Source organism: Eubalaena glacialis, chromosome 12 (genome assembly GCF_028564815.1).
Source record: "Eubalaena glacialis isolate mEubGla1 chromosome 12, mEubGla1.1.hap2.+ XY, whole genome shotgun sequence".
Classification (NCBI taxonomy): domain Eukaryota; kingdom Metazoa; phylum Chordata; class Mammalia; order Artiodactyla; family Balaenidae; genus Eubalaena; species Eubalaena glacialis.
This window is the reverse complement of record NC_083727.1, coordinates 57,383,259-57,406,251: the sequence shown is the minus strand read 5'-3', so window position 1 is coordinate 57,406,251 and position 22,993 is coordinate 57,383,259. Positions and strand designations below refer to the sequence as shown.

Below are 22,993 nucleotides of genomic sequence, written 5' to 3'. Positions count from 1 at the left end.
CTAACTCAGAGACGGGGAGTTATTAAAAAAAAAAGTAGGTGGATACCAAATTAAAAATTTGGACAAAAGAAGAAGCAAAATTAATTGCCAATATTATTGAGACAGTACATAAAAGACAACCCAAAAATCTATGCTTTTCTAAATTGTAATGATTATTGGATGCTAGGAAGTGAATACTAATTAGAGACATTGCCACATGTGACCTATTTCCACTCTAAGGTACAGATAGAAGATTCTAGCAGAGAACTTGGTATCAAAACAAAGAATGAAGGCTTGACAAAAGTAATTTTAGTTAAATACAAAAGTGTTATGGGTAGAATACACACAAGTTGTTTCCACCACTGCCTTTGATGGACAACAGTGTAAAATAATAAACCATGTAATTGTTGGCATTCCTGTCTGGAAGAGACCCCATGCTGATAAATGCTGGATACTTACTCATGTTCCATGTAAGCTGGCCTGGAACTGGATCAATTTTAGCCTCTAGCTGCTTAAAATATTCTTCTTGCACTCCCCAGTGGATTTAAGCCTACTCAGAGGATATAGTGGGAGTTGAACAGGTTGCCAACATATCTCACACACACTCACTGACAAGCCCAAACTATTCTTACCATCCTCTTAAATTTAAGGTTAAATTTAGCTTTATTTAGGTATCACTTAACACATACTTAAAAATATCATTTTTGGAGTTAACTTCAAAGGATGGTTCTTGAAAACTATTCAACTCAATCGTACTATGCATATAATTCTGTCTTTTTTCCTTCTTCTTTTGGTATTTCTACTGGATTTTGTTGTGTTATTTTTTTCATTACATATATTATTCTTCTGCATAAGTAGTTTGGGTGTTTCCTTTTAAATTTATGATTGTTTAACCTGGTAGCCAGAATCTATTGTCTTGCATCTATTTTGCTTCATCTTACAGTACTTATTTTGGAAAGTATATTTTAGCTTATCTCTAAATCACTGCCTTAAATAATACCAACAATTAATTACAGAAAAGCAATTTCAGCAAAATTGTGCCTACTGTTATAACTCACAGAAACTTGCTTTAGTATATAAGTTGTGAGTCTGCCTTAAACCTTGGGATAGATGTTTAATTACCCTAATCACACTTTTCTCATTTTTGTGATGGTTATCACAAAACCTATCTCACAGGGATATGAGTATTTAATTAACAGTGTTCTTAAAATGCTTAGCATAGCATTTGCACATAGTAAGTTCTAAGCTAAGAGTAGTTTTAAGAAAAAGAGTTAAGAATATATATAGCAATATCAATCTGAGTCTTCATTTAATGGAGTCTAATGTTAGTGATAATTAGCCTATTATTTAAACTTACCTGCATGAAGATTAGATTTAATAAATCTTTATGATCAATCTGAATATTTCCTTCAGCTGTTCTATAATAACTTTATGTGTAGTTAATACTTTAGAATTAATAAACATGTATTCTTGAATTTTTCCTTAGGATGCTTCTTCAGTGATATTATATTTTTGATAATAACCTGGTGTTTCATAACTAACTGCCTATCACTTCATTAGTGCACTGTATTCATTCTTTCAAATATTTATTGGGTGCCTTTCTTTCAGTACCTGTACTAAGTGTAGAGATACACTAGACACCATGACCCAAAAAAGTCTTGAGGAATACGGAAATTAACCAAATGACAATTAAATAGAATATATACTTAAAAACTGCAAAGGATGGCTACAGTGTACTATGAGAACATAGAATTAGTCTAGGAAGCTATTGGGAGCATGCCAACTGAATCTGCCCTATCAAAAAGTGTTCATCAGAAGCCGCATTAACATTTTTTTATTATGTCATTGGGTATAATTGGGTTACATGACTATCTTGTTATGAACAGGAGGATAGGAAATATATATTCTGTTAGAAAGAGGTTAGAAAATAATGAGAGAATGGGTAGTCAACTAGCTTTGCCTGTTAGAACTTTGTAGCCTGTGTTATTACTATCTTTTCATCTTGGGAGTAACAGGGAGCCTTGTAAGAGAGTTAATAAACCGTAGGTTGTCATGACCAAGTTTGAGATTTAGAAAGATCATTCTGGTTCAGTGTAGAGAAGAAACTGGAAGGGGTAGCAGTGGATGTGAAGAGAGTGGTTAGGAGAGTGTGTCAGAAATGCAGGAATGGTTAAGGGCATTGCATGTTGAAGGGTGGTCTGGTGACCTGAGGACAAAAAATTTAAAAATCTACTTATATTTAAAAATATGGAGGTCATTGGTATATTTAGTCAGATTTATTTCAATAAAAGGATGTGACTGGAAAACAGACTGGAGTGGATAGAGGATTGGGTAGAAAATAAAGAAATGGAATAATGAAGATGACTCTTTGATGAATTCTGTTGTAAAGGGGAGGAAAGAGAAAGTATGGTAACTAGAGGTGGAAGGAATGTCAACTAGATGAAGGGAAGTTATGATCTAAAAGATTTGAGAATGCCAAAATGTTATTAAAGAGGAGTAATAAGAGAGAAATCAGTGTGTTAATATTCCTGAAAAAGACAAAAGGATGTGGTAGAATACAAACCACAAAATAAAGGATTCCCTTTGGAAGAAAGGGTAACAGAACAGAAAGAGAGAGGAGAGATTATGATTTAAGAAGATTTTTGCTGTGAGAAGGGCTTTGGCTTGGTCTTTGAGTCAGCTCCCACACACGGTTTAATTTTTCTCTATGAAGCAATGATCAACCTCCAACAGTGAATGGATCCACAGGTTTTGAGTTTTGGAGAAGGAGAGAAAGTTGAAATAGGAATTGTAGAGAAGAAATTGAGAGAAGTGTACTTTCTGGGCAGTGATGAGCATCTACTTTGCTTTGCTCTTCATAATGATAGTATGAGATTCTCCAGCAATTCTGTGCTTCTTGATACAGACTTAGAGGAAATGAAGAGTTGGGTTTACTCAGGTTTTTGTTAGGTTAGGTGGTCCAAAGAAAAGAGAGAGAGGTTAATGAGTTTAGGATATTAGCAACAATAATTTTTAAATTATGGATCGTGGAAGCTCACCTGAACAAAGTGGAGTATAAAGAAGTAGAGGAAGCAAATGAATTGGAAGGTAGGTCATTAACAGGCATGAGACACCAATGAGATTGGAAACTACAACCAGTAAAGAAATGAAATAAGAAAACTAGGAAAGAAAGAGGTTATAATCCCAGAGTAGGATATTTGAATAATTGATTTTGAAGCAAAGATATTTCAGGTGTTGATATATACAACCATGGTTTGGGGTGAATGAGGTGCTAGTAAGAAAGTGATTGGAAATGATGGTCAAATAACTGAGAAATCACTCAGGACTTTGGGTGCAGGAGAAGAAGGGGTATATTGGAGCTGGCTTATATTGACTTGCAGGAGTTATATTTTTAAGAATTTCATAGTTTTGTTGGTATCAAGTCCATAGTTTCAAATGGTGAGAGTGGGAATATTTAAACCATAAAAACCAGGAAACGCTACAAATCTGGCTTTTCCACTTTTCCAGAGAGCCAAACTGAACTGTTTTTTTAATACATAAATTTATTTACTTATTTATTTTTATTTCTGGCTGTGTTGGGTCTTTGTCGCTGCGTGCGGGCTTTCTCTAGTTGCCGTGAATGGGGGCTACTCTTTGTTGCTGTGCGTGGGCTTCTCATTGCAGTGGCTTCTCTTGTTGCAGAGCACAGGCTCTAGGTGCGCGGGCTTCAGTAGTTGTGGCTCGCGGGCTCTAGGGCTCCGCGGCATGTAGGATATTCCCAGACCAGGGATCTAATCCGTGTCCCCTGCATTGGCAGGCGGATTCTTAACCACTGCACCACCAGAGAAGTCCAGAGAGCCAAATTGTTAAACATTTACTAGTTCATCACTGATAGAAACCAACATTTGGGCACTACAGTTTTTTAAGAATGATGACATAACCAGAAAATGAATAGGAGACTGTAGTAAGAGGAATCAGGTAGTAAGTTTGTATGGCATGAGTCTTAACAGAACAAAGGTTTATACCTTGGTTTGTTTTCCAAAAGGGGTGGGGCAGTGATGATCTAAAAGTGGGAAAAGAACAAAGAGGACACTAATTTACTTCCCATCCCTGAGATATGTAGAATGTGAAATACATTCAAGTATTTTTCGTTTACACGTTAAAGCTACACTTTAACATTGAAATAGGGTTGAAAATTATTTATGCAGTACAGTGATGTGGATTTCTTTACGCTTTGCTTCAAAACTAGGCCAGTGGTATTCTTTTCCTTATTAAATTAAGCCATGAACAGAATATGAAAAAAGTAAATGTGCCTATTCTTCTAAATATGTAAAATTGTATAGACTATCTCTGGTGAATGATATCATAGAATTTATATGGCTTAACCCATTTATGCTGCAGATGAGCAAACTGAGTTCTAGAGATATGAAATTACTCATGAAATATCACTTAGCTTGGTAACACCAGAGCTGAGACTAATATTCCTGTCTTCTAAATTCTAGCACAAGAGAAATAATTCCGTTGTACACATTTATTCATTTACTTATTTTTTTAGCTCATTTATTCAATAAATAACTACTGGTACGTACTGTACACCAGGCATTATTCTAAGTAGAGGTGCTATGATGATGAACAAAACAAGGCAACAATCTCCATCTTCATGCAGTTTATCTCACAGCAAAGGGAGATAGGAACTGAACAGATATATAAATAAAAATAGGAAATATGTAATGTACTACATAGTTATTAAGTGCTATGGATAACAATAAAGCAGGAGGCATATCTGTGTTACATTGGAATTGGAATTATAAATAGAGTAAATAGTGGTAGTCCCTTTGGAAAGGCGATGTTTGACCGAAGATTAGAAGGAGGTAAAGGTGTGAGGCATACAGATACGCGAGGGAAGTACAGTCGAGCTAGAGAAAATGGCAAGTTCAAGCACCTAGGTCAGATGTGGCTCTTCTACTTAAGACGTGCCTCAGGGACTTCCCTGGTAGTCCAGTGGTTAGGACTCAGTGCTTTCACTGCCATGGGCCCAGGTTGGATCCCTTGTCCGGGAACTAAGATCCCATAAGCCGCATGTTGTGGCCAGGAAAAAATGTACCTCAGGTTAGTGATTTATATAATCATTGATGCAATTACCTTATACATATTAAATTCATGGTTATCGTGATTAAGTATGCATGTTTAGCCAGTGGATGGAGAAGTGATTAAAACTGTTTCTCTCTCTTCCCTAGGGCCAACTAAGGTCATTTATTTACTATTTAGAAACAAAGTATCCATTTTGTGTATATTTTGATGTATATAAGGTTACAGCGATACAAACATTATGTATCTAAACATCATTCTTAAAATACTTTGATGAGGTTTGCATCATCTCCCAGAAGAGTTTAGAAATCCTGGAAAGGGTACTGGCTGAAAGTGAGAACAATGATTCTTTTAAGAGTTTCAAATGTTGAGGATTTTTTTCCCCACGCCTATTTATAGTTCAGAGTTTCAATTAGAAAGGAGTGAGAGACCCAGCAAAACTGTAATTGATTTGAATCCTAAAGGAAAAGGAATTATTGCCTCTGACTTCCTGTCATACATCCCCTCATCAATTTAGGTTACACTTCATCTGTCCCTTGTCAAGGCATTTATCACACCATTTCATAATTCTTAGTTTACGTTTCCTGTATTTATGGGACATTAAGCTTTGCTAAGACAGGGGCCATGCTTTGTTTTGGTCTAACCTCTACATGCATAGTGCCTGGCATGGTCCTTTACACCAAGCTGGTGCTCAATAAATATGAAAGAACAAGTGAGTGAATGGGTAAGCAAGTGAATGTTTCCATGTTCCTATAAATCATAAATTATTCTAAAGGTAAAGGCAGAGATATAAGAATATAGTAGTTATATGCTGCAGTCCTAGTAGAGAGTTACTATGTTTCTCCACTGATTGATCACATAAAATTTGCAATAAGAATAAAATCCTGATATCTTTAGAGAGCTTTGTAGCTTGTCGAAGTGACTTTATATGAATTTTCTCATTTATTCCTCATAACATTTCTTTGAAATTGTTAGGGAAGCATTTTGTTAGATATGGCCAAGAAATTGTGGTTCAAGGTCCTCCATTGACCCAGTGAAGTCGTTTCCTAATTTTATTTAAATTTGACCAAATGATAGTAAACTATATTGCTGATTACTATTATTTATAAGAAAAGAAAATATTTGACCAGGAAATTTCAAGATATCTCATTTAAAGAATAAAATGCAATGACCAGAAGAATCATCAGTAGGGATTCTGAATACTGCAGAATGAACTATCAAATCCTGGCTCAACTGCCTCAAAAGGATAACTGCCTTTAACTGCACCAAATCACTTTAAACTTGCTGCCCATCCTATTATGCTCAGTCATAATTCTCTCTCTTATTCCTCTGTTAACTCTCCGTAACGATGAGAAGAGCAATTCTCTTTCATTGTCTTTCTCTTCAAATATCCTGTTTTAAGAGATTGCAGATGCTTCAAGATAAAACTGCCAGAATTATTCCAAGGACTGACAGGTTTGCTAACAACCAAATGCTTTCAGATCACTGCACTAGCCTCAGATCCACCTTTGATATGAACCACATATGGCTTCAGTCCTGTTTTCCTGAATTAACTCTAATTTCCTAGTGACCAAGGTCAGATGAGTCCAGATAGGGCTCAGCTGTTCTTACCTAGCACATATGTTCCACTGTTGTTGGTAATTTATTTACTGTAATAAAAAATTAAAATGCAAATCTCAGCCAAATTCTCCTTTACCAAGGTCTCCCTTGGTATGGGCTTTTTCAAACCACATATTAGGAATGATTACATGTGACTTTTTCATAACAGAATAATAAATGTTATTATAGCACTTATAATCAAATATTTAAGTTAATATTAGAAACCAAATTGGTAATGTGGAATTTGTTGCAAAGGAATGATTTGAGTAAGTACCAATGACACCGAATTTACTTTGGTAATTATGAAAAATCATCAGAAATTACTGCCTCTTCTTTTAGTAATTTCACCACTTTCATCCATACACCAGAGTTCAACTAACTCTGCCACACATTATGGTTTAGGTGAGAAAATATTTTTTCATGAATGTTTATTTTTTAAATAAAAATAAATGGGTTCTTAACATAAATAAAGTCTTTTTAAAAGTTACTTCAAGATGTTTTAGGTGTTGCACTACTTGATAAACTTTTAAAAAAAATCTGAGTTGTAGTCAACGCTTCAAATATTATGTATAAAAAACATATTACAAAATAGTACTGGATTTTCTTTGTGCTGTTGATGCTTTGTGGTTATGATAGTTCAAACAAGATTAATATTAAAGATTTTTCCCTCTTATTCAAGAAAATAAGCTTTCCTCTAGAACACACTTAAAAAGTTAATTTTAAATTAATTTCCAGAAGTCTAGCAAATATTTTCTTATCATTTTTAGGGTATCTGACAGGTTTATAAAAATAGGTCCAATGAACACAAGATGGTTTCTAAATTTTAATTTGTATTTGACAGCAATCAAAGTGAGTGGGGAGAAGAATTCATTTGAGTACTAAAGAATTTAAATCAAAGATTTTTTTTTTTTAAATGGCTTTTTGAATTTGTAAAATATGTTGCTTACAATAAAAGATCTACTCCAATGGTACAAGAGTAACCCTTACTTTATTGGCTTTCATAGCATTTTAGATGGGATAGAAACAAAATTTCAAAGCACTATCCTTGTATCAATATCTTACCTGTTCTAAAAATCTCTCTCTAAAATGCTCAGGAAAAATGTTGCCTAAAACCCATTAGATATTGGAGATCTTCAAAGAGCCAGGTAATTTCAGGTTGCAAACTTTATTTCCAGTACTATCAGAAACTAAGGCTATGTATCCTTAAATTTGGAATCATTAGCTATATGTTTAAAATATTTTAAGTATACTGAATGCTCTTTGTAAAGCACACAATCTTTTGGCATCTGTGAATTTTTAAAAAGTGTTGTATTTCTTATTCTTTGTAAGTTTATTCTTGACAAGAATTTTTTCTTTTATCATTCTGTTGATGTTTTATAGCCCATGAAAACTGCTATTATAAAAAGACAGTGCCTTATGAACTAGTTTTATTGGTTTTGTGCTGATGTAGCAAAAACCAAATCAACTTACAAGCCTCAGCATTTTGATAAAATAAGCACTGCTAAACATTGACATCCTAAATCTGTCTGATGTAACACAGAAGGAAAAGTGTCTTTAATATGAGACACACACACATACACACACAAAAGAAAGAAATTTATTCCAGTATTTAGAGCGGCGGGGTGGGTTGTGTGAGAAAATAAGACGATTTTATTTCAAACATTTTAAATATGCTTTCCTTTACAGTGCTTTGATTTTAATATTCACTTCAAGCAATATCTCTGAGACTTGATTTAATTTATTTGCGTGACTTTATATTACTATGTACAGCCTAACTGTAATGATAATACTTAGGAATGTTTTTCATTTTTGCCAAAGAAGTTATTGTCTTGTTATGGAATTAAAATTCTTCTTTAAAACCATGATGTCATAAATCCTATCAGCATTTTACTCTTTACAAATCTACCTTCACTGCTAATAGTTTTTTCTTATCTAATAGCCTTAGTTTTCTCATTTGTGAGGTAAAGGAGTGAAACAAGATATTCTTTTTTGTTTCACTAATTCAATATTTTTTTTAACTTGGCTACACTCTATATGAATAGTTTCTCTTCTATGCCCTAATTTGCCATTATCTCACTTCTTCCCTTACAGAAAATTATATTTCTGGATGCTTAGTTTATTACCTGACTTTCATTTTTCATATTTCTCTTAAATAATACATTCTTCTGCAATGTCTTTCCTAATGAATTTGGCAACAGTGATGCACAGGGCCAAGCTGTGTCCCAATTCCTGAGTCTTTTCTGGTGTTCTATGTAGGTCCTCACTTCTCTGTATCCCTGTGGCTAGAGGACCTTCAAAGACTGTGCACGTTTAGCTCAGCAGCTTAGTCTCCATCCATGACTTTATCATGTCCCTTGGCAATGATCAGTAGCTACTTCACCGAATGAAACTAACCTTAGTCTAACAGGAGATTCAGCAGAACATACTATACAGGTCATTCTTTCAACATGCCGCACCTTCCACCTACGATCTTTAGTTCACATTGCAACTTGGTATATCCTTACTTCTAAATAAGTTTACATAAACTTTCACACTCAACATACAAATATTTGATTATTAATTTTAAATACCTGCTTACTGACCTTAAATGAGTTCTTATTCCTAAACTTTAACTTATACAGCTTCTACCTATTGATTTTAACCTTAGAGATCCTACAGTCTATTTTACCTTGAAAATGTTCAACAATTTTCTATTTTATTAGAAATAAAACTAGCTGAGGCTTCTTATTTCCTCCTTACACATTAGATCTTAGAGTATCGTATCAGTATAATTCCACATGTATTTAATATAAATATTCTGAAATTAGAGGTCAAGCCAATTGCAGTGTTTTAAATTCTCTTTTATTCTACATTTCACTTGAGGTTTCCATTTTTGATATCAGATTTTTAATATGTATTTGTTCTCTGAATGTATTTTCTTTCAACAGAGTCCATTTAAATTTTTTTCTTTGCATTTGTGCAGCATCTTTTACCTCTCTGAGGACATTTGTGCCATTTTATTTGTTTTGGTCTTTATAATTTAGGTTAGAGACTCACTGCAAGCTCTGGGTGCTTAGTTAAGGGTGAAAAACTATGAGCTTCACTTTAGGGTGATATAGTGGGTTGTTTTGTTGGAAATCCATGATATGTGCCTTTAGATGCAGTTGATATAGTGCAATAATTAAGACTATGAACTTGGTAGCTAATCTGCCCATGTTTGATTCCTGGTTTTGCTAGGAAGAGGCCACATGAATTTAGGCATATTCTTAGGCACTGTGTGCTTTGGTTTTCTGATTTTAGAATGGGGACAAAAATACTACCACCTAATAGGAATCTTGTAAAACTTAAAAAATTTTAATATGTATAAATAATTTAGAATAATGTTTGGTACATGCTATTATATGTACTAACTGCTATTATTACTATTATTATTGTTACTACTATTATTAATATTATTATTATCTCTTTAGAGCAGTTCAGTTTTGCTTAAAAAAATCTTCTTGGAGGAATTCAAAGAACCAAAACAGACAGAATGCTGACTGGTCTCAACATTGGCTGTAGACTCCAACCTCTTCCTTCTGGTTTCAGTATGGGCCCCCGTAGCTCAACGTCCTCCAGTGTACTCTTGTTTACTTCCCAGAGAATAAAACCTCTAGTCCTTTGCTTGGGTGGGATGGAGCAGTCACCAAGCTGCTCAGAGATAGTTGTTTTTAAGACATTTTTTCAATAAATTCTACTTTTGTTAGACGTTTGATCATTCTGGCTTTGAGAAGGATGTAGAGATGCCAATCTCAGAAACTTTTACAGGGGAGAAGGGGGTCCTAAACGTTGGTTAGCTCAGTTACAATTCATCTATCTGCTTTCCAGCTTCCAAAATTTTGTTTTTGTTGCACCCTATCCATTTCTCTTTTGCCTTGTGGTTTCATGCCATAGGAGAGAACATGTGTTCAAAGATGATATTCAACCTTCCATCTTTGCCAGAATACTCGGTGTTTTTTAAGAAAAATAAAACACAAGCACTTGGGAGTAGTATGCTCTCTTTTTAAAAAATAATTGGAGTTACAAAAATGTCTTACTACTGCATAGTGTGTTTACGTGTAGTGTCTTATATGATCCTCACAAAAACCCGGTAAGTTTAGCAAAGATATTTGACTATTATGTAAACCGGAATTAAGAGATTAACTGGCTTGCATAAGGACATATCTTCCATTAATAAGAGATGTAGAATTAGTGATCATTACTTCTGGCTCAGGGCTACATTATTCAGAACTTATCTATATATTAGTTAAGTATAGGCAATCAAGTATTTATGGGTGGCCAGATTTATAGAGAAAAAAGCCTCGTAATCTTCATGTTCAGCCTAAGAGTTTGTTCAGATACTTTCTTCAAATATTTTATAAGCCATCTTAGCTGCTTTAAATTTAAGGGTTTCAGTAAAATTCATGTTGTTCAGACCTTGTGTTTTTAAACCAGTGATGCACTATACCATCTTCACTACTGAAAATGGTAAAAGTAATAAAATTGCCAAGCAATGCTAAAGATTAGTTTTCTATTTCAACTTTCTGTAGAAGTTGTTTAAGAGTTGAATGGCATTACATACCGCACACATACACACATGCAGTCTACAAAGGTAGTAATGACTTTTAATCTTACTTCCCATATCTTTTCTACACAGCGTTGTGTTTCACAGCCATAATTGAGAGATAACTGTGCTCAGTTGGAAATTGTGGTTAAAGAATGACAGCAAAACAAGCAAGCAAGCCATATAGAATGTGTGTGAGCAGCAAGTAGTCAATATTTCTAAATTGAAATATTTCTTATTTGGGTTTTTATTTTTATTATGAGAAACAAAACAATTTGGGTAACTTTTCTATCAAAACCTATTATGCCATATAGGAACAATAGAAATACTTATATTTTCTGCAGACAGGAAAGATGAGTGAACCTGTACAAAAATCATAGACAATAGATTCCAGAAAATCAGAAGTATATCAATAAGAGACACTTAAGTAATAATGGAAGGTAGGAAATGATTAACTGATAAGGACCTACTGTATAGCACAGGGAACTCTACTTAATACTCTGTAATGGCCTATATGGGAAAAGAATCTAAAAAGGAGTGGATATATGTATATGTGTAACTGATTCACTTTGCTGTACACCTGAAACTAACACAACATTGTAAATCTACCATACTCCAATAAAAATTTTTTTTAAAAGATAGGAAATGATTAGTTTCAAAATGAATATAAATAGTACCTTCTAGGAAATGCTCATAGAAATACAAAATCAGTGCAGTAAAGTATTCCAAGAATTTTATATAAAAATATATTTTGTAAAATCCTTATTTTGTCAGCGGAAGGTTAGTATTGTAGATTAGACATTTCAAATGTAAAATAATACTAAATTTCACATTAATGTAAAATTAAACTATACATTTGTAAAGAATATATTAGAAATATATCTTAGTTTGTTGGGTGTGGGTTCTGTTAAAAAAGATTGATGTGTTTACTTCATTAACCACAGCAAAATATTAATAATGGATACATTCATGTACTGTTAAAAATGTAATTCTCTTCTTTTAAATTGTGTTGCATAATGTTTAAACTAAAATTTTCTACTTTTAGTATTAAAAAAGAGAAAGATGTAATTATACTATTTAAATGATTAGTGCCATTGTAAACATTATATTCTCCCTTTGTTTCAGACAAAATTACTAGTCAAGTTTTTATTTAAATTAACTCTTCAGTGATGGAACATGTTATCATGAATTGAAAATCATGTAACTAAAGCAATAAAATGTATTTATTGCTAACGTTCCTATAACTAAAATAAAGCAGAGAATTTAGGAGATTTATGAACAATACAAGTAAGAATAACTTTTTGTACACTTTTTATCTCTGCTTGATTTTTGGCTTCAATGAGTACACCCATGTTATGATATTACACTATCACTCTCCATTAAAGATGTTACATTTTAAATTGTCAAGTAATGAGCATGCAGTTTTGATTACATAAATTTTTAGTATTACATTTTTGGATTGTGTTTATTATCAGTCACAGATTCACTAAATCAAAAACTGTATCCAAGTTTATTTTTTACATAAAATCTCTTTAATCTGCAGGTGAGCTCTGACTTTGATTCTATTTTGTATTTTGGCCTCACTTAATCCAAAACATTAGGAGAAAAATTCTTTACCTTTGAAAGGAAATGAACTTGTTCTAGCTATCCTCATTATGTTACTAATTTGGATAGCCAGATGCATCTTTGCAAAATCTCACTATTGGTCTTAATTATTCCAGTAAGAATCTCATCATAGCCTTAATTATTCCTTTCATTTCCCTTTTCTACTCCTAACATTTGATTATTTTACTTGAAAACAACTGACATGCCTCCATAGCTGCCCAAATTTGTAATCATATCAATCTTATTCTGGGGGTTCTAGCTGCCTTCTTTCCCATTTTGAGCCACTGACCTTTTAGCATGTTTTAGTGTTCACTGGAGAGCAAAGGTTTACACGTCTGCCCTTTCTTAGCTCTAAAGCTACTTGTTTTTTTAAAGCACTTATTGTACCTCTAGGTATTTTCCCCCCCAAATTAAGGTTTTTCTTCCCATTTTATCATTGAAATAGTGCCAGAATTTTTCTAAATATTACTGTGTACCTACCTTTTAGTGGAAGGAGTAATATCACATTTATGTCCTGGCACATGTAGGACTAAATGCACACTTAAGCTGCAAAAGATTGCATATCTATTTATTTGAAAATAGTTTTGAGTTTTCATGACAGAGCAACCAGTATGGTGAATGTCCTTCTTGTGTTTATAGTTGCAGTATTATTTTTTGTGATTGTATAAGAATTAAACTAAGGTAAAGGTTTCACAGACGAGCTTTCCATAAGCAGATGCTAACCTTTTTCCTGTTTATGTTTTACCAGTGCCTTCTGAACAAAACCCATTTCTTTCCTTTAGCAATAGATTGCACTGAAGCCCTACTGAGAATTTCCGGTTGGATGTAAAAGCTCTTCTATTTTCTTGGTCCAGGAATCGTTAGTTAGTAAGACCTGAATGATTGATTTCCTGTTGTCCTGAGCAGGTTAAAAGAAGTTCTGTGGTGTCCAGATTGTGTCTTAGCAGAAATGTAGTCATTCTTATTTGTAATATCCTTATTTGTAACAAATTCCTCTCATCTCTTCAACCTATATCTGTATGTATCCTTGGGGGATAATGTAACATCTGTCTTATAGTCAACTGAATTCGGGGGAAAAAAAAAACCTCTTGGTGTCCAGTGTCTGCATCTTCCAAATTTGATGTTATAGTAATGTTGAAGGATAAAATTGTACACATGAGATATTCATGTGAGATACAAACACAAAAAAACCGTCCTTATTAATCTTGTTTATTTTCTCTTTTTTATTGCCTCCAATGATTGACTAGTTGTGAACTTTTTAACATCAGGACATTTTTTATACATTTGTTAAATAAATCTGCTCTATACCTGGAAATACGATGAGGAATTGCTATGAGAAATGTTTTTATACAGATTTTGATTTTTTTGTGGCTTAGTATCACTGTTATTACTAATACAGTTATAAGGTAGGATGAGCAAACTAAATATGGTCAGTTTCATCTAAATATTGTAGGATCGTGTGGAAACTAAGAAATGTCTTTCTTATGTATTTTATTTTTCCCCAGAAATCAAAAATCTCCACATATGACAAAATGTGGGCCTTTATGAGTAGCAGGAGGCAGTCCGTGCTCGTCAAAAGTAATGAAGAAGGAATCCAGAGAGTCCTCACCTCCGATTATGCTTTCCTAATGGAGTCAACAACCATTGAGTTTGTCACTCAGAGGAACTGTAACCTGACACAGATTGGCGGCCTCATAGACTCCAAAGGTTATGGCGTCGGCACCCCCATGGGTAGGCTTCATGTCAGCCACTTGTTCTTTGTTCATTAATCTTAGTTGCTGTGAAAAGGGAAGGAAAACAGTGCCTCCATATGCCATTAGGAATCTTGCTTCAAACAAATGTATCTTGCTATGTTCTGAGACTGTATAAAGTCAGGAAGATATTTGGACATCTGCTTCTAAAGGAATAAGTAACAAAAGGAAAATTGATTTCTACCAAATGGTCAGTAGACATTTTTACTGTATCAGTGTTGAAAACATCCACAACACCTCCCCCGCAAAGGACCTTCTCAATCTTACACTTAAAAAAAGTTTCTATGAATAAAGTTTTTGCAACATTATTTTTTCAGATTGGTGGCTTATGAATATAGTATTTGACTTAGTTAACTAAAAGAATGAGCCACAAATGGTTACTGTGAGTAATTATTTTATTTACAAGAGGTATATGTTTATTTAAGAGGAATAGCAGACTATTTACCAGTAACATACCTAGAATATTTTACACTAGGATTGATTAGTTTTAATGTTCTCTTTCTTCTATATGACAAAATTCTTTTCAATAATAATCATGGAATGAAATAATAATAATTGCCACAAAAGACAATGAAAATTTTCATTTATTGAGCTTCATATGTATGTATAATGTATATGAACACGTATATACATTCATATGATTAATAAATGTATAAGTACATATTACAGTATATATGTACATGTCATGGGCATAAAAATGGCTCCCCCAAAATGTCCATGGCCTAATCCTGAGAACATATGAATTTATTACCTTTTATGACAAAAGGGACTTTGCAGATGTGATTAAGTTAAGGATCTTAAAATGGGGAGATTATCCTGGATTAACCAGGTGGGTCCAGTGTAATCGAAAAGGTCCTTAAAAGAAGGAAACACAAGTGTCACAATTAAGAAGATATCGCAACAGAAGTAGTGAGAGAAAGAATGTGCTAGTCCACCACCAGGGCTGCCGTAACAAAACACCAGAGATTGGGTGCTGTAAAAACAACAGAAATTGATTTCTCACAGTTTTGGAAGCTGGAAGTCCAAGATCAAGGTACCAACAGATTTGGTGTCTGATGAGAAGCTGCTTCTTGGTTAATAGACCAGGAAGGAACAAGGAATCTATCTTGAGTCCCTTAAATAAGGAGCACTAATCTCATTCATGAGGGCTCCACCCTCATGACCCAATCACACCCCAGGGACCCCACCTCCAAATACCATTATACTGGGGATTAGGTTTCAATATATAAATCTTGGGGTGGGGGGACACCATGGCAGGGAAGGGGAGGAAGAGAGAGAGAGAGAGATTGATTTGAAAATGTTACTTGGTGAACTGAAGATGGAGGAAAGGACCACAGCCTAGCAATACAGAGGACCTTTAGAAGTTAGTTTAGGAGGCAAGGAAACAAATTCTTTCCTGGAGGCCACGGAAGGAATGCAGCCCTGCAGATACCTCACTTTTAGGACTTCTGACCTATAGAACTATGGGATAATGAATTTGTGTTATTTTAAGCCACTCAATTTGTGGTAATTTGTTATAGCAGAAACAGGAAACTGATACTGTATGCAAAGAAAAAAAAATAACAGATTAACATGTTTTTATTACATCAATTTTTTTTTCAAAGAAAGGGGAAAGCACTTACAGCTACTCACTGGCTATACAGTAATGAATAATGACACTATAATTTTTTTGAGCCTTAACTTCTGCAAATTTTTAATGACTTTGTCAAAACAGATCTTCATGTATTTGTGTTTAATAAATGGTATAGTCATATTTGTCCATGTATCCTCATTCATAATTTTATTACTTTTAATTTTGAAAAGTTTCTTTCAAATGAGCTAACATGTATACCATAGTTAGAAAGTTGGGCACAGATTCATAAAAATCCCATTTCATGATAAATTCCAGAAATTACAATAGTGTCCATGTCTTTGTTTCTTTGGGATCATTTCTAACAACTTTCAAATGTCTAGGAAGTCCAAAAATTTTCCACCATAATGACTTCAAAAACTTCAACATTAAATTCTTTCATATTAGGTAAAGTTTACTCAAATTCATTATAGCTCAAAATAGTTCGAACTGGCTTTGAGAGAATTTTGAGACATTCGCTCCTGTAACATTACATATTCCTGCAATTATATAGTAGACTCAAAATAATGATTGCACAGTCATTGTGAAAGCAAAGCAAAACAAAACAAGAATCTTAAGTTCTTGCTCCAAAAATTTGCAAGTGTAGCTGAGCTCACATATCTTGGGGGAGTGAGCTGTATGAGAATTCTCCAAATTAGTTTCCAAGTGGAGTACAATGTTTATTAAAGAATAAGAAATAAATAGATGCTAATTCAAAACTCAATAAGAGTTGGGCTGTTAAAACTCAATAGTAATTGTTTAGAACCTGGATGAACAAAAGATATTTTCAAGAGAGGAATATTTTACTTTTGACATGTTTTGACTTGCCAGTGCCGGGTGACAGTTGTTGCTATTATTGTTTTAAAATTCTCTACACAAAATGAACCCCCTTTATTGTTTGCACCAGGGAAAGGCCATCCAAAGCTTTGCCATTATTATGCCAATGTATGTATTAATTCAGAAGTTTTCTAATTAATTCTAATATATAAAAATGTTTGAGTTCTCATAATTATAGCTTAAGAAGCACTTCTTTTCAAAATGCTTTAAATTATACTTATATTCACAGTAAGGCTTGAGTTTATTGCCACAGTTTTGTGTTGATGGAGTGTTCAAATCCTGGCATGCTCGATAGTTAGATCCCATATGGCTCTTTGCCTCAGTAAGAATTACCTAAAGAACTCAACAACTTCATGAGTTGTACCATTTATTTGGAATTTGTGATGAGTAACTTTGATAACTTTTCAAGCGTATTTGTACTCATTTATGAAAAGTTATATGAACAAATTTATGTTTTAGAAAAGAGGCTGATAATATGCTCTAAAGTATCATCATGTAGTATTTTGCACACTGATATTCTAGATTTAGCCTTGTCACTTAATGTGATCTTAGACAAATGACATGAAATTTATAGCTTCTAAATTTCTTTCTTCTTTTTTTAATTAGTAAAATTACAGGGTGAGACTAGGAACACCTAAGGTCTATTTAATGCTAAACTTATAGTAATGTTTCAGATAATATACTTGACAGAGTCCCAGAGCTTGATTTAGAGTGGGCTAGAAACTACGTGGAGAAATATGATTAGCTGATGTTTTCAAACAAATTTTAAAAATCAAACACCTTCTTAAACGCTTACAAGAGGAATGGAAGCAGTGATTTGATAGGTTCCCATTGCCTCACAGTTTCATTTGGAAAGAGCTGAAGAAAATAAATGCATTTTTCAATGTTGTTTCTGGAGGGAGTGAGATTCCTGTGTATCCTTACCCTCCTCTTTTGGTTTACATTGCGTGGAAGAGGGCAGAGATTTTTGTCTGTTTGTTGTTGTAAGCCCACACAACAATAGTGCCTGCACTCTGTGGACCCTCAATTATTTGTTCAACAAATGAACTCTACATATGAAAATATGATGGTGCAGCAAGATTTATAAATAGAGAAAACAAATGACTTTTGGAGCTAAAGATCGGCATGGCATCTTACATTACTCAATGCGATGACCTCATTAAACAAACCTGAGTGACTGAGGGTAGTGAGAATTGAATAAGATTTGGGGAGGATGTCTGAGGACTTTAGAGTATAGCACAGATATTCTTCATTAATATTAGTTACATAATAGCACTCATAATTTCAAAATTTCTAGAATAACGAAATTTGACTTATAGTTAATATAAAACCTTAACTTGGGGATTTTTGGTTTGTTTGCTTGTTTGTGTTGTAAATACAATGTACCAGTGTACCAGGAATGTCTCTTATCATATTGTTTTGCTTTGAGGAAATGCTTGTTACAAATAAATCAAAATAGTATATTATATAATTCCCAAAAACTCCCTGAGATATTTCAGATGTGAAAGCTATTTTAAAAAAGAAAGATAACAGTTAAATCAGTTCTAGGGAAGCTGTTACAGTTTCTTGGAACCATACAAATAGCAATTTTTGTTTTCTCCCTACCCCGGACACTGTTTACTGAAAGTTATTGACTTATAAGGAAAATATAAAACAATTCAAAATATTAATAAATGTATAAACTATATAACTTTTTAAATGTAACTTTTTAAATGAAGGAAAATACTGGGCACAGCATTTGGAATTTCTATTTCTTCTCATTTTAAGCTTATCTTATATATGAGAGAACAAAACAAATTAAACTATAAGCCTTAGGGTGTAGATTTTTTTTTTTTCCTTTTATCTGTTCAACTCAGCTGATCAGATCAACTTTTGCCTTCTGAAGAAAGCGTAGTTATTGCAGAAAATAGTCATTGATACAGGCAAGGTCACTTGCATGAGAAACTTAAGAAATCAAGTTGAATTATATATCTAAGTGGAATCATTTCTTCATAGTGTGTAGTTAGCTTGGAATAATAGTGTAATAAATTAGTGTTTTCATTAAAATGAATTTTTAAAAATTAGGTAATGGCACATGATAAATTTCTTTTATAGGACTTTCTTGGACTTTTAATGTAAAATTATCAGTACATATTAATAAAAATTCTAAGCATCTAATAATACTTTGAAATAGCAAAATTATAGACTAGGAAGAATATTTTACCATATTCTTCTTTATTTTCACTGCCAAATAATATTGAATTTAAATTTATTAAAATGTCTCATTACTAAAAGTTGCTTAATGCATTTACCATACATTTTGTTTTTAGCCTAATTCTGAATGAGATAAATTTGAACATAATAATTTAAATTTAAAGGGATGAATATTCAAATCACTCACCTGTAGGTATTGCAATATAATTTTTGTTTCTTTTGTTCAGATAGTTTTCTTCTGTTTGACTTGATAATATTAAGTTCTTAACTTTAGTAAATTATATTTTATTCACTCATAACATAGTATAAAATTAAAATGATTTTGAGACTCCAATACATTATGAGTAAGTCTTAACTCATATAACTTCATCGAAGAAGTATAATCTAGAAAGAGGCATTTCACACTTTATCCCCTCAAATATGTCTGAGAAAAAAACTTCAGGCAGTAATTTATGATTTACTTTGTCATAGCTCTGCCAAATATATGGCTTTCATGAATTATTACTTAGTCATTAATAAATGCAATGACGTTCAACTCTAGTACTTGAATGAGATTCTGACTTACCATAAATTTTCAACCAACATCATAACCTGCACTTCTCAACTAGTTAATTAGCATTTGCCTTTTATATCATCTTTTTCAAGCATATTGACAATTTTTTTGTAATATGTCATTTTTACTTAATTTTTAAATTTTGTTTAATTATAAGCCAAAAAATAAAAATAAAAAATAATGCATTTAGGTGTGAAAAAGAAAAGGTTATTTGAGTCTCTTTCCCAACAAGAGTTAAGGAGATGAATCTATTCAAAGCAGAGCAATATAGGCTCAGGTTCTGGAAATTTAGATCAGTTCCAGAAATTACCCAGGATTTTGAGTTTATACCTGCAGGAGCCATAAACTGATATGAAAATTCTGTCTTTATTAATACTGCAAATGTGATCAAGGAGAGGAACTCCCTTTGCTTTGCTTTTATTGTTGCTCAGATTTTTAGATATTGTCATAGAGGTGTATGTGGTTAAGTGCAGGAAGGTAAACAGAAATACTATGTCTCTTTTGGAGTGAATATTCAGAAATACTTCAAAAATTATACATATTTTTCTTTTTTCCCCCAGAAGTCCATGCGTCCTTTTAACCTGCTAGGCCTCCTCCTGTGTGATTCATCTAGGGGCCTGCCACCACCATTCATCACTCTGAGTGTGATGATTACTGCCCAAACTGTTGTGAAATCACTGAATGACTCAGATATAAGCTATTTAATTAGGGAAGCTCTGTTTACACAAAAATACCTTAGTGGAGCAATCAACAATGATGTGAAGGTAAATGCTAAATAAGCATAAGCTGGTTTAATTAAGCTTGCGGTGACATTAAATCCCTTTCATAGTTTTCCTGACTGCAGCAATGTTATTTTAATGTGATATTTACTGTATGGTAGATTTTTGAAATTGTAGGTGTTCTTACTCATAATACGTTAACTGAACTTCCTTTTCATTCATTAGAATTTTTAAAAAACAACAACTGGATGGGGTAAAGCAAAAAAAGCAAATCACAGCAGTTTTCATTAAGGAATATTTAAAATGTGTGAGCAAATGCAGTCTTGCCTTTTAATTCACCATAGGTGATAATCTATTTTAGCCGAACAGGGAGCGTTTCTACTTAATGGCATCTTTGGCTGCCTTGCCTCCCTTCTGACCACCCATCCTAAAAGCCTTCTTGGCTTCTGTCTTTGGAGTGTTGAGTGCACAGGGCACTTTGAGGACTAGGCAGACTCAGCAGTCCATGAGCTGGTGGGAAAACAGCAATCTAGGAAAAAATCCATTAGGGCCAGTTGGTGTTATTTTGCTTTGCTGTGTTCAATTTGGTAGAAATATTGTAAAGTGTCTGAAGGGTCCCATTAAAACTATTTCTGTTTTTAACAATGAGCTAGTGGCACACTTCATTCATTTATTGGTGCCTCCCAACTTTAATATGGGGAGCACGAGTCAGCTGAAAAGGGGATGGAGGAAATTCTGCTCATGTCTGTGCCTATCGTCCAAGATGCTAAAATTTTGTATAATCTTATGTATCCTTATCTTACTTCTGGGATTAAATCAGTAGTAGGTTTCAAACAGTCCATGAATAATTATATCTGTGAACAAAGTCCAAATTAAATTACTTATATCATAGTCAGAGAACTACTAAAATATGTGTAATACATGAAGAATGTAATAGGCAATGTAGAGGTGAAGTAAAGATGAATGTAAAGAGTATATTTATAAATCCCTTATAACACTAAGGTTAAATTTAATGACAATTTTATCAGACACAAAATTGGTATATATATTTTTCTTGTATTATATTTACTTATGTAATTATAAATAAGATGCATTCTTGCTTCATAATTGGATTTTAATGTTACCTTTATAAACTATTTTACAACATATTTTATATTAATGAATACAAAATAGCTGTAGCCCTATTAGTAATTCTTAAGTAAGTTTTATCTCATTATAATGCCCTTACACATAATCAGCCTAAAGTAAAAAATATTACAATAGGTTGTATCATGGACTCTTTATGGTAGAAGGATACCACACTGACATATGAACAATGTGAAATTTCATTCTTCACTTCTATTTTCTAATGTTAAATGCATGAGATCTCACTGCTTCTTCATTTCTTGTTATTTGATGAAGTGAGAGATGCAGAATTGGTACTAAGGGAGACATGTTGTTTATTTAAGGCAGATGTTGGTGTTTATAAAAATAGAAATCAGTATGAAAAGCATGTTTTTTCCCCTGTTTTGCTCACCATCCATTTCTAGAATTCCCAATTCATCATATAATAAGTACTGTAATATTCATCATTATAGATGCATAATATTGCTGGCCTTCAGTTCTTCAGCTTTACAGAAATGAATGAATACATTTGTCTTCATTAGTTGAACATAATGCACAAAAATTGATGCAAATTATTCATCTTTCTGCAGGTCAAACCTTCCATTAAAATGCATTCTATTTTTTTCATTGCATAAGCAGCATAATTTTAATGCTGGTGAAGTAATTTTGCAAGTCTAAATCGAGATCTAATAATTTTCAGAGCCTGAATTAAACAAACAAAAAAAAGCACCAAATTACCCCTGTAGAAGCTGTATTTTCCTGGCGTATTTGTTAAAGTCTAGATTTCATGTCACTGAAAACAGATGAGTCTCAGTAAGCTATGCCTGCTCCACAGACATCATCAACAGACTCTGTAGGCTAGAATCTAGGAAGCTTCCACAGGGAATTTGATGAATTGCGAGCACCAGTGCGAGCAGCCTTCATGAATATTGTAAATGCTGATGAAATGGTACCTAAACAATGAATAAATGGATAATTCTCATGAAAACAGAGTGAGTTCCGATAGACTTTATATGCAAACATTAGGACATTAATTCATTTTGTTTGCGTCTTGTGGTGATTACTCCAAGGCCATGGGTTCAAATTCCATTATAGATTAGTTAGCCAGATTGTGCCAGACTGTCATCCTTTGGTTAGCAAAACTAAGTAAGATCAATGAATCACTCGTATTGGGGAAAAAATAGTCAAAACATAGCGATGAAATGTATAAGCACTAAATTCTGAAGATGAACGCCTTGCATTTGCTGGCCCTCATGTGAAAGGCATATTCTTATCATGCTGTATAGAATATGTGGCCTTTGTAGACAGATGACTTATGTACAAATCTTAGTTCCACCTGAGTGTCCTAGGTGCCCTAAGTGAAGTTACTATGCCTCCCAGAGACTCAGCATTCTTATTGATAAATGGGTAGAATCC

General features: G+C 33.4%; 1 protein-coding gene across 5 annotated transcripts in view; it reads left to right on the top strand.

Moving 5' to 3' along the window:
- The window catches only part of GRIK2 (glutamate ionotropic receptor kainate type subunit 2), a 645,523-nt gene that overhangs the window by 598,426 nt on the left and 24,104 nt on the right, over positions 1-22,993 (top strand). For 4 of the 5 annotated variants that reach the window (XM_061207627.1, XM_061207628.1, XM_061207631.1 and 1 more), the window contains one exon: positions 14,317-14,542. In XM_061207627.1, coding sequence (XP_061063610.1) covers positions 14,317-14,542 — 226 coding nt within the window. The remainder of the gene's footprint in view (positions 1-14,316; positions 14,543-22,993) is intronic. The other variant, XM_061207630.1, reaches the window with a different exon arrangement.